Source organism: Ammospiza caudacuta, chromosome 8 (assembly GCF_027887145.1).
Source record: "Ammospiza caudacuta isolate bAmmCau1 chromosome 8, bAmmCau1.pri, whole genome shotgun sequence".
Taxonomy (NCBI): domain Eukaryota; kingdom Metazoa; phylum Chordata; class Aves; order Passeriformes; family Passerellidae; genus Ammospiza; species Ammospiza caudacuta.
Window position 1 is genome coordinate 24,989,439 of NC_080600.1, and position 12,262 is coordinate 25,001,700.

The 12,262-nt window shown below is 37.5% G+C and overlaps 1 protein-coding gene across 1 annotated transcript in view; it reads left to right on the forward strand.

Moving 5' to 3' along the window:
- The window catches only part of LRP2 (LDL receptor related protein 2), a 110,489-nt gene that overhangs the window by 70,055 nt on the left and 28,172 nt on the right, over positions 1-12,262 (forward strand). The window contains exons 43-54 of the mRNA XM_058809952.1: positions 209-412; positions 776-1,018; positions 1,632-1,757; positions 3,447-3,566; positions 4,378-4,509; positions 5,382-5,583; positions 6,009-6,304; positions 6,805-7,321; positions 9,076-9,228; positions 9,681-9,851; positions 11,136-11,359; positions 11,769-11,946. Coding sequence (XP_058665935.1) covers positions 209-412; positions 776-1,018; positions 1,632-1,757; positions 3,447-3,566; positions 4,378-4,509; positions 5,382-5,583; positions 6,009-6,304; positions 6,805-7,321; positions 9,076-9,228; positions 9,681-9,851; positions 11,136-11,359; positions 11,769-11,946 — 2,566 coding nt within the window. The remainder of the gene's footprint in view (positions 1-208; positions 413-775; positions 1,019-1,631; positions 1,758-3,446; positions 3,567-4,377; positions 4,510-5,381; positions 5,584-6,008; positions 6,305-6,804; positions 7,322-9,075; positions 9,229-9,680; positions 9,852-11,135; positions 11,360-11,768; positions 11,947-12,262) is intronic.

Sequence of the window (12,262 nt, forward strand, 5' to 3'; positions counted from 1 at the left end):
GGGTTTTAATGGGTTTAATGTGGCTAAGTCACCACACTACTATCTAAGCAAATAGATTGTATAGGAATTATGAAAATTGCTTTACCTTTTCCAGTGTTACAACTGTGAGCACTTTCACAGAAACCTATATAAATCATCAATGTTAAATTTGTTTCCTTTTTGTTGTGTCCTATTTTTATCTTTTTTAAACTGTCAAACATCAATTTAGGTCCAGCTGGTGCAGAATGTCAGTGCCCCTCGGAAGGTCGCTGGTATTTAGCCAATAACAACAAGCACTGTATTGTGGATAATGGTACCAGGTGTGATACTGGTTTCTTCACATGCCTTAATGGACATTGTATCTCTGAGCGGTGGAAATGCGACAATGACAATGATTGTGGTGATGGCAGTGATGAGTTGGAAAGTGTGTGTGGTAAGCATTGAAAATAGCTGCTTTAGAATGGATACTCTGCTTGCCTGTAGTCACTTTTATGGCTTTATATTCATGGATCTTATGGCTGTAGTTTAGAAATGATCCCTTGCTTGCTCACAGATTTGAGGTATGAAAGACTCGCGGTTTGCTTTAGAATTCAGAAGCACTGTAGTATTGAATTTTTGTCATGTATAGCAAATTTCTATTTTTTTAATTTAAATATGTATTTTACTTTTCATGCAGTCCGTTTTGCAGCTGTGTTTGCCCTGGCAGGTAAAAATATTGTGATTTTACTTGTTACTTTGTCAGAGAACTTCGATTATATTTTATCCACTTTTTTCCCCCCTTTTTTATTTTCTGCAGCTTTCCATACTTGTCAGCCAACAGCTTTCACCTGTGGCAATGGGCGATGTGTACCCTACCATTACCGCTGCGATCACTACAATGACTGCGGAGATAACAGTGATGAGCTTGGCTGCTTGTTCCGAACCTGTGACTCCCACACGGAATTTACTTGCAATAATGGAAGGTGTATATCCCTTCAGTATGTCTGCAATGGAGTGAACAACTGTTATGACAATGGCACATCAGATGAGAGGAATTGTCGTAAGTTGAGCCTTAGTACCTAATGCCTGTTGGTGTCTGACTCTCTAGACAAAGAAAGACGGAAATGTGGTTTTATGTGAAGAAATCTGACAAAACCAGCAAGAAGGACAAAAGTTTTTAAAATTTACATTACACACTGTTTAGTGCTGTTTGAAGCAAATATAGTTGCTAAATCATGTTCTGGAACACCCTAAGATATTACATAATAAATGTTGCTGTAAGTAGTGTGCCTTGAAGCAACAAATGCTCATGCAGTATGTAATGTTAATTCTTGTGAGTAATTCCATGCATTTAAAAAATATTATTTCAGATAACTTGGATTCAGGGTTTATGTTTTTGTAGGACTAGCCTGGAATTTGACTGTGGCCTTTTACTTTGTGTCATGCTATATTAATTATACTATATTTAATAATCAGGAGTGTATATTGGGATCCCATAATAGCACACTTTAAAATTATTTGCCTTATAAAAGTTATCAGTTATGTTTGTTTTCTTTAAGATGTAAACTGTGATTAGTTCAATATTGGCTATTTTTGCAGTTCATGAAAATAACATCATAACAGTGTTTAAAGTAGCTCTAAAGCACTTTTTCTTTTTTCCTCCCTCCTTAAAGCGGAGCGTACGTGCCAGTCTGGTTTTACAAAATGTCAAAGCACAAATATTTGCATTCCTCGAACGTACTTGTGTGATGGTGATAATGACTGTGGAGATATGAGTGATGAGAGCCCTACTCACTGTGGTAAGTTAAGAGAGTTAAAGACCCTTTGTTACTTGTCTGATAGTTCTGCAATTTATTCCACTGCTCTTTTCTTTTAATATAACTCCAACTGTTCTCAAAACATCTACTTTTGTAATACTGAAGTTATATATACATGATACTATTGTATTATAATTATTTAAATAATACTTTTATTGAATAAAAAAGATGATAAATTTAGCGGAGTTTTAATATAGCATTTGAGGATTGTTCCTTTTGCTTATTTTGGTCTGTATTCTTTATTGTTTTACAAGGTGTTTGGCACTTAAGTATTATAGAGAGCTGTCTTTTTCCATAATTTTAACATTGGAATATTCTTCCTTCTAACTGAACAAATTTGTCTATGATCTCAAATTTCTTTTAGCTCTTTCATGTGGTTATGCTTTAGCATATGATATGTTCTTTGTTTGATTTTGTGTCTTCTATCTTGATTTGATTCTTTTATCTTCCAGTTAGGATATGGAAGTGCCTAGTTTTCAATCAGCCTTAATTACAAATCAGATTAACTTTGCTAGGACATTTTTATTAGGTAGAAGTTAGGTAGTAGTTTTCCCATATGAAATACTATGGATCGATTTGTAAAATATAATGGATATTTTCAGGTCATGATTTAGTTTTAGTATTGTATGAGTAGATAATTTTTGCTTTCACTATTTTTTCTAAAGGTATGTGCCTTGAATTAACTATGCCAGAGTTTTTTTAAATATGAGTTCAATTTTTGTAGCCAAAATGGGGCCACTTTTATCTATGGAGACCAATGTGTGGCTATAGTGAGCCTTGTTCTACTTGTCAAAGGTGCGCTTTGTCCCTTTTACTGCTTATGTCCCTGCTGAATTACATAAATTGAGAAGTGGTGAAGGGCAAGGAAGAGAGAGAGAGAGAATGAGAGATGAAAGAAACACCAAGATGTTAATGAGAAATAGTTAACTGTCTTTGTTTTCCATCATTAAAGGCACAGGGAAGAGCAAATTAAAAGGCCAGACTTAATCCTTCTGGTATTTTGAAACCATCAGAGGGTACAGGAAAGTATTGGTAACTGCTGAAGAAATTGTCAAAACCCTTTATACATGCCAGGATCAAGGGGCTTGGCTGAAGTGCAGTACTTGCAGCATGCTGAGCTAGAACTACTCAGTGTTATGGTTTGTTCTTCACTGCCAGTAAGGAAAGATTCCTACCAGCAAGTGAAGAAAAATTGCTAGGAGGAAAATTCTCTTCCATGAGATATTACTTCCTCAGTGCACATTTTGATTTCCTGTAGAGCACTGAGTCTGTTACGCCTGGTTTGAGCACTGGAGAAATGAGTACCCTGGAATTGGTCATTTTCCTGTGCACAAATCTCAAGCATAAATGTATAATATATCTACAGTTGCTGCGTGCAATCTTATTTCCAGGGCAAATTCTGTCTGCTTACTAGCTGATACGTATGCCCAGGGAGAAAATCAAGCACATTCTTTTGCGTACCGATATCAAGCTGTTTTGTTCAATGAACTCTTTCCAGAGAGGCTGAGAAAAGACATCCTTTCTAGCAAAATTTTTTCTCTTTCTTTTTTGGGGACTGTTATATTTCTTGCATAACATGGGTTATGCAAGAACATGGACTCAAAAGTGACTTAAAACATGTTGGAAAGGTAGCAGGAAAAAAAGAAGTCATGCATAGGTTTTTTCTTCCAGTCTCTCTGACTTGCACAAATAGTGAGTTTCGTTGTACATCGGGACGTTGTATTCCTGCCCATTGGTACTGTGATCAAGGAATAGATTGTGCTGATGGCTCTGATGAACCTGCCTCTTGTGGTAAGTCTGCACTCAGAAGATACAACACGATGGGTTATGGCAAATCAGTACTTTGTCTTGTAGGCAGAAGCTTTAATCCAGACTAGTTGGAAAATAAGTATCTTCTGGGTTTTATTCATTCTCGCTAATATGAGTCACTGAGTAATTTGATTTTAAATCCTTAAAGCTATGTAAGAAATATGAAGGTTTTAGTTGCAACAACTGATTGTTTGTAATACTCTGAATGTATAACCTCCTATCCCTGTAAGACTATGATGGTAGTGAATTAAATGGCAACAAATAGCAAGTATTTTGGTATTGTTTTGCATGTAGAAGCAGATGTCATACTGTACAGAAAGTGTGCATGTAGTATTACATATGAGGAAAAAAGGAATGTGGGATGCAGAGGGGAATGGTGTTGGCACAGTATATGGGTATCATAGTATAACAGTAAAAAAATCCTGTATGTACATTAGAAACTGATGGGAATAAGCAGAGGAGTAGGGTAGGAGGTGAAAAAAAGGACAGTGATATCCAGGGAAGAAGAGAAGGAGCTAACTTAACTCACTGACAATTGATATTATAACATAGTTATTATTCTCATTGTAAAAGAATAACACAAGGCAAGATTCTTCTGTGGTTTCTCTTTGCACATTATAGGAGTTGCATCTTTAGCTTAAGAAAATGTTTTGCATCTTATACATTAACTATTTTACAATTAAGCTTTGATTTTACATTTCACTGTCCTAAGCTTCTGCCTGAACTCGTCCTCAGTAGATTTCATGGCAGTGCAGGTTAGTTTAACAAGCATAGGATTGTGTTCATTTTAAAGTGCCCCAAATGCGGACTTGTTCGAGTGACCAGTTCAGATGTGATGATGGCAGATGTATCCCGGCAACGTGGATCTGTGATGGTGATAATGACTGTGGGGATATGAGCGATGAGGATCAAAGACATAATTGTGGTAGGTGGTTAATGCAAGTAGATACTGCACTTTGTCCTGCAGGTGTTTTTTAGAAAACAAAAACCCCCAAACTCTCACTCACTGCCTGTTTTTCTACCCCATAAAGGTGCATATAAAGCATGAGGTACAGTCTTTCTATACCTTCCTTTTCATGATATTGAATCAAAATTGAATATTTTACTAGTATAAAAACCCAACAAAACATTGTTTTAATTTTGTGGTTATTTCTTTTTGAATTGTTGAGTTGAAATGGAGATATAGTTAACCTGGGTTGTGTGTATGAGCTGGGCAGGTAGAGCAGCTTCAGTGGAGATACTCCCTAGTGATCATGCACTGCATCTTATGCATATTAATAACCACATGTTTGTGGCTTAAAATCTTTAAAAACTAGTGAACAAAATAAGTGTATCTGTTCAGAAGGTGAAGGAAGGGAAGGAGGTTCAACAAGACTGGTCCGGCTTCTTGATTCTTTCAAGAATAGCTGGTTATACTTGTAGTCCTTGCCCTTATTAACTAATATTTCTACCTCTGCTTGCTCCCTGGACATAGAATAGCTTGAAAAATAGGGAATAGAGGCTGTTCAGCTCCCAGGAAATCTGGCTGAAAAAGTTTATTTGAGAATCCAGTAAGATGCAGATTTCTGCACGTGTCAGCATTGCCTAAGGAATGCTTTGGCTCCCAGTCAGCCTCCACGAAGGGCAATGTGCAATTTTGTAAATGAGATGGTACAGTGGTATCCATCTCTGCATGTGCAGTGGGACATGGCTCTGTTATGGATTATGGGTGGATAACCAAGCTGTTTGTGTGGGTGGTGGAGGAGGATGTCACATACACAGAGTATAACTTGGTTAGTGGATGTGCTTTTCCTTCAGCAAACCGCAACTGCACAGCAGCAGAGTTCACTTGTGCCAACAATCGACCCCCGCTCAGGAGGTGCATTCCTCGGGCATGGGTCTGTGATGGTGATGCTGACTGCAGTGATGCTCTTGATGAACACCAGAACTGCACACGAAGATCTTGCACAGAAAATGAGTTTACCTGTAGTAATGGCTTGTGCATCCGTAACACATACAGGTTTGTAACTTCCCAAGCAGCTTAGAGATTCTCAAAATTGCTAATTGTGATGGAGCTAATTCAACCTTTTTTTCACACCATTTAGTTGTAATTAGATCTACATATTGTAATGAAACTGTTTATCTTCTCTGCATTTGTGCATTAGCTTTGACTTGAAAATGCTCTAGAATTTTCTGTTAATATTCCTATTGCTTACCATTAGCTTTTAATCCCTCTTATTGTCACTAGTAACCTCTCCTGGGGTGATTCTGTCTAGCCTGTAATGCACACAGGGAGTATTAGCAGGACTCACAAGATCAGACTATACAATATCACCCCAGTTTCTGAAAGTCTTTTCTATGGGAGCTAAAAATATCAACCTTCTTTGGAAATTGGGAGAGTGTATATATTCATCTGCCCTGAAGAGAGTGTTCATTCTTCTTCAGGTGTGATAGGCGGAATGACTGTGGTGACAGCAGTGATGAAAGAGGATGCATCTATGAACCGTGTCAACAGCACCAGTTCACTTGTCAGAATGGACGCTGCATTTCCAAAGCCTACATCTGTGATGGGGATAATGACTGTGGTGATGAATCTGATGAGCTGGAACATCTCTGTAGTACACCAGAAGCGACCTGCTCTCCCCATCATTTTAAATGTGACAATGGAAACTGCATTGAGCTGGTTAAAGTCTGCAATCGGTTGGATGATTGCTTAGATAACAGTGATGAAAAAGGATGTGGTATGTATACATTTGTTTGTACTGCCTAATTTAAAAATCTTAGGCACCTTTGAAAGAATACACTCTTAAGACAATTCTTTAATTCCGATCATATTTATTCCATGGCTGTTCCTCAGAAATTAAAATTATAAGAAATGTTACTTTTAAATTTTTTTGCTTTAATTAAGTCATACTTATCACATGCTGCTTTAATTGACTGTGTTGATGAGCTAATGACATAAACAAAATGTGTTTCATACATTGTTATGCATTACCCTTGCATTTCCAAAATATGCCATAGCCCATACTTTGCACTTGGTGTTTTGTGACAGACTTCAGAGGTGGTAGAATAATTTTATATTAGATTATGTTGTTTACTTTTTTCCTTTATTACAGCAGCCCACATCCACATTCAGCATTTTCAGGTGGTAGCAAGGAGAGAGAGACAGAGTGCATTGGAAAGTGACTGCACTATTACTCTGCTAGCTGGCTCCTTGAATAGAACTCCTTTCCTTTCCCAGGTGTAAATGAATGCAGTGACCCTTCAATCAGTGGATGTGATCATGACTGTACAGACACACAGACAAGTTTCTACTGTACTTGTCATCCCGGATACAAACTTATGTCTGATAAAAGGACTTGTGATGATATTGATGAGTGCAATGAAACTCCATCAGTATGTAGCCAGATTTGTGAGAACACAGCTGGCTCCTACATCTGTAAGTGTGCCCCAGGCTATATCCGGGAGCCTGATGGAAAAAGTTGCCGGCAAAATAGTAATATCTCCCCATACCTTATTTTTAGCAACCGTTACTATCTGAGAAATCTCACAGCAGATGGCCAGTCTTACTCTCTCATTTTGCAAGGACTGAGAAATGTGGTGGCACTGGACTTTGACAGGGTGGAAAAGAGGTTATACTGGATTGATGTGGGGAGGAATGTCATTGAACGAATGTTCCTAAATGGGACAAATAAGGAGACAGTGATAAGTGATGATGTGCCCAACGGGGAAGGTATCGCTGTTGACTGGGTTGGCAGGTAAGAAAATACATTTTTTGTCTTTCTGAGCTACTGAAGAAATGATGTGTGAAGAAGTTTATCTTAGGGCATTTCCCCCACTCCTGATGAGTAGTGAAATAGTTTGGGTTGTGGATGCAGTGTTACACAACTGCTCTGACATAGTTTATTAGCATCTAATACATAACACTTAAATTACTCTGATACGTAATATACTGAGGTTCTGTCAGACTTGCTCTCCCATTGATTATTTGCTAGCAGTTGTTGGGATTGGCATGCAGGTTTCACTCTGCATAAACAAAATATTGTAACAGGTAACTAGATCCCAGTGACGTAAGTAACAGTAAGTCTTAATGAAATTTAGCTCCTCTGCCAATGTGAAGAGCATCTGTCTTTGGCTCTTGAAAAATGCACCTTTAACTGACACACGCAAAAAATGTGACCCACATAATTTTCTGTCAGGAGGTCAACATATGGGTGAGGTAATTGGAGAACACATCTCATTATGGTGCATTTTTAGTTGCCTGCTGCGTTTCAAAAAGTAGTCTGATTTACTGTCCCAGAACCTCTGTCATTATGTGGTGGCCACTCTGACAGTGGTCTTGCTGTGTTTCATCTTGCTTCCGAAGTGCAGTAATATAAGTATGAAAAGTTTAAATAACATGGATCAAACTGTAAACTAATAAGAATTGTTCAAAAAGTCACTTTTGGAATTTATATGGGAGTGTTTATATGACTATGTCGATGTAATAGTTTTTATTTTTAAGCGATTTTTGTCTCTAAACTAATGATAATTAATGTTTCTGGCAGCCCCAAATGCTTTATGAATCATGGAGAGATGACGAAGCAAAAGGCAAATTTTAGCTGAACTGGTCCTACAGCTTCATTTCTAATATAGCTTTTGAATTATTTCAGCTAGCATTAGTTATGTCTTCAGTCAGTTCTTGTTTAGATGTTCCAGGCAGGCTGAAGAACAGTACAATTGTTGAATTTTCCTGCTTGTTTTCTGTGGAGAGAGAGGATTAAAGGATGCCATGAGATGCAGGTTGGAGAAGACTATTTTCTCCTCCTCCCTGGTGGGAATGGTGCTACATAGGGCGGTGTAGGCAGAATTATATCTGTCAGGCTATTTCTGGAAGGACACTGTAGATGCTGGAGCTGGGCAGCTCTGCAGAGAATTTCAAAGTATCCTGCAGTAGTTCTAATTGAATTTAATGCTTTGGTTTGATGCTTTAAAAAAAAAAATAATTGCTTCTGCTTGTATGATTTCTTGGTTTACAGCTGTGTGTAATTCCCAGGCAAAATAATAGAAGTGTTAGAAAATTCAAGGTGAAGTTTAAATTAGGGTGTGAAACTACTTAGGACTTTTCTAGCTGTTTGATGAGTGCAGAGGCAGCAGCATGGAGCAGTTGAGGATACTCTACAATGCCTTACTGCCCTGGTCACAGTCCATTGCACTGCATGTCTGTTTTCCTGCTCCTGGCCATTGTTGGTAGGAGAGAAAGAGAAGAGGAGTTCAGGAATTTGTAGGCAAATGGCATATTATTACTCAACTGGGCACCTGCAAGTTTGAGTTTGGCACCACTGGTTGTGGTTACAAGGAAAGCGGAAGTGAAAAGGGCAGCCTGGAGCATGGTTAGATGAGGCATCAATGAAGTATGTGTTCCTTTCCAGTGGATACATTGCTTCTAGGAGAAAAAAAAAATTAAAGATGCTGTGAAGCAAAATAAGGGGGGAAAAATAATATTTAATAAATTAAGACTCAAATATTTCAGAAAATTGTACTGGGTGGATGCCTACCGAGATTGTCTCTATGTCTCTGAACTTGATGGAAGATTCCGGAAAAAACTGCTGGATCGGTGTGTGGATGCCAACAATACTTTCTGCTTTCAGTATCCCAGAGCAGTTGTTGTTCATCCAAAATATGGGTATGACTTTCCAAGAGTCCTTTTCCTTTATTTTGCAAATAATCTTGCACTATTCTGAAAATCTGAAGTAGATTTGGGCTGCTTGCATTTAGATTTCTGTGGTGTTAGTACTTATTTGCAGCTTAGGAGAAATAGTAGCTTGCCTGTTGTGGGTGTATATGCATGGCTGTCAGCTACCATTGGAAGTGGAATTTTGTTCCATATGGACTAGAAAGTTCTGATTGCAAGGCTGAAAAGGTTGATAGAAGTGTGTATGGTTCGATAGGTGTTTGGGGCTGACTGACTTCAGTTGTGATTGCACAATTGTCTGCTGTAGCAGTTAAACTAAGAAATGTATTAGCTTTCTTCTTCCTCAATCTCTGCTTTAGTTCTGTGGCAGGAAATACTATATTTGAGGCATGGCTTCGAGTATTTACTTCAACAATCCTAACTCTAGGTATTCATTTGAACAGACAGATTTACTGGACAGACTGGGCAGATAGAGCCTATATTGGACGAGCTGGCATGGATGGCAAGGAGAAGACTGTAATCATCTCTACCAAGTTAGAGTGGCCCAATGGACTTACCATAGATTACACCAATGACAAGCTCTACTGGACAGATGCCCATCTAAACTATATTGAGTATGTGCACAGGAAATGTTAAAACAACTGAATGATGACTCATGTCAGGTTGTGTTGGGAGAATTTATAGGTGCTGTGAAAAGAATACATACTTCTGCCACTGACTCTATAGAAAATTGGAGTCAGAATGTCTGGAGTAGTAGATGATATTGATCATTAGATGGCACAGTAACTGAGTTGCTACATTCAGTGAAAATTGTTGAAAAATTACAATGAAAAGGTTCACACTCTGTACTAAAAGATGCAACTTCTCTGTGTCTAGTTATGCAACCTGAACCAAAGCAAAATTGACTATAAATTCCCTATTTTTTGATTCTCTTGTTTTTGGTTAGATAAGAATTGAGCTGTAACTAAACTAGTTATGTGCTAATAAGTTGTATAAAAACCTTTAGAAGATGTCTGAATGCCCATAAGTTTGATATGGGATTTCCTGTTGGCAAGTGGGATTCTTTTGTCAATCAAGAAAAATCTATACATTGCTTCCTAGTACTAGAAAATTCCCACCTAAATAGCAGTAAAAATAAGTAATAGTTATCTGACTACTTAAATTTTGAAACTCATAATACTGAAATATTTTGAAACCAATAACTTGTATTTATGTTAGTGTTCATATTTGTATTCATATTTACCTGCACATTTCGATTTATATTTGCATTTACTTCTATTCTTCTCTATTAATTCTTCTTGCAGCCTTTTCTATGATAAAGTATTAGAGATGTCTTTTAAAAAATGTGTGTTAATTATATGTATGTTTCTCTTTCTCTCTCTCCTCTCTTGTATTTCATAACTTCCCCATATACAAGGAAGGTATAGAAAAATGTAAAATCTTGTCAAAGATAGCTCAGCAAAGGAAGCTCTAAATCAGAAAGACATATAAAATTTAGGAATATAGGAAGCCTATTATTGTTTTCAGTGTTTCATTATTAGCAGTCTGAATCATCTAGGCAAGCTAGTCTCTTTTGTGACAAAAATAACTCACTGTTAAGGCAATAAATGTGCAAAATTTCATTGTTCTAGCTAATGTGCTTCAGGAGGACTGTACATTTCAGTGGATGTTACTCTATTCCATTTATTTCCCTGAAATAGCCTGTTTTACTTTCCTCCATATACTAAAATGAATTTGCTAAGGATGGTCATCTGTCTTTAGGGCATAAAGAAGCTGCAATTCTACATGTCATTCTGGTAGCCACTAATGAAGGACCATAAGCATACATAATGTGTGAAAAGATGGAAAGAAGTTTTAGCATTTATCTAAATGTTTTGCACAAATTTTTCTTTGTGGAGGTACTCTGACCTGGATGGGCATCATCGTCACACGGTATACGATGGGACTCTACCTCATCCATTTGCAATAACAATTTTTGAAGACACAATATATTGGACTGACTGGAACACAAGGACAGTTGAAAAAGGAAATAAATATGATGGATCAGAAAGGACTGTTCTTGTGAATACCACGCACAGACCATTTGACATCCATGTTTACCATCCATACAGACAACCATTTGGTGAGAAAAGAGAATTAGATTTGCGTTTAGAGGGTCAGCTGTTATTTGGGGACTAGTTGTAAAGGACCCTGAGTGCACTCAGCTTTTGCCTTTGCTGACTGGAATAAAAGGCACAGAGTAAATGTAGCCATCTAGTTTACATTTATAAATGGCCTTTTCTTGGAAAAGCAATAACTGCTAATGCATAATTTTAAATTAGTTTCTAAAACATCATTGCTTGATAGCATAGATTTTGTGTACATGAAATGACACATATTTGTCTCATGAAATGTCTACTTATCTAGGTTTTGGTTTTCAACCTGTTACATTTAAGGTTTCAAAACAGTATTAGAGGAATCTGTCATAGATTGAAACCTTTGTGTTCTGGAATTTATGACGTATGGTAATATTTACTTTTCTGTTTTACCAGTTAATAATCCTTGTGGCACCAATAATGGTGGTTGTTCCCATCTTTGCCTAATAAAAGCTGGTGGTCAGGGGTTTTCCTGTGAATGCCCTGATAACTTCATAGTCATACAGTTTGGCAATACAGCCCACTGCCTTCCAATGTGCTCTAGCACCCAGTTTCTCTGTGCAGACACTGAGAGGTAAGTCTGCAGCTCACCATCGCTTTTCCATGTGCTTTTAAGGCTATGTTTTACAGTTCAGTCTGTTCAAAAGGGCAGGAAATTAGGGCTTCCTTCTGTTCTCATTATGAATTTGTGACATGCTTGCAGAGAGAAAACTAGGAAAAGACGGGAAGGCAGGCTTTCATTTTGGAAAAGTACTTCTAGGCTGGTTCCTTAAGTAGTACTTCTTAACTTTTCTTTCTGTTATAGGCATTGCAGATGTAGCAAAGTTTGGGTTGTTAGAAACATGTACCTCCAGAAAACATTTCTTGTTGAATTCTCAAACCTGGAATTT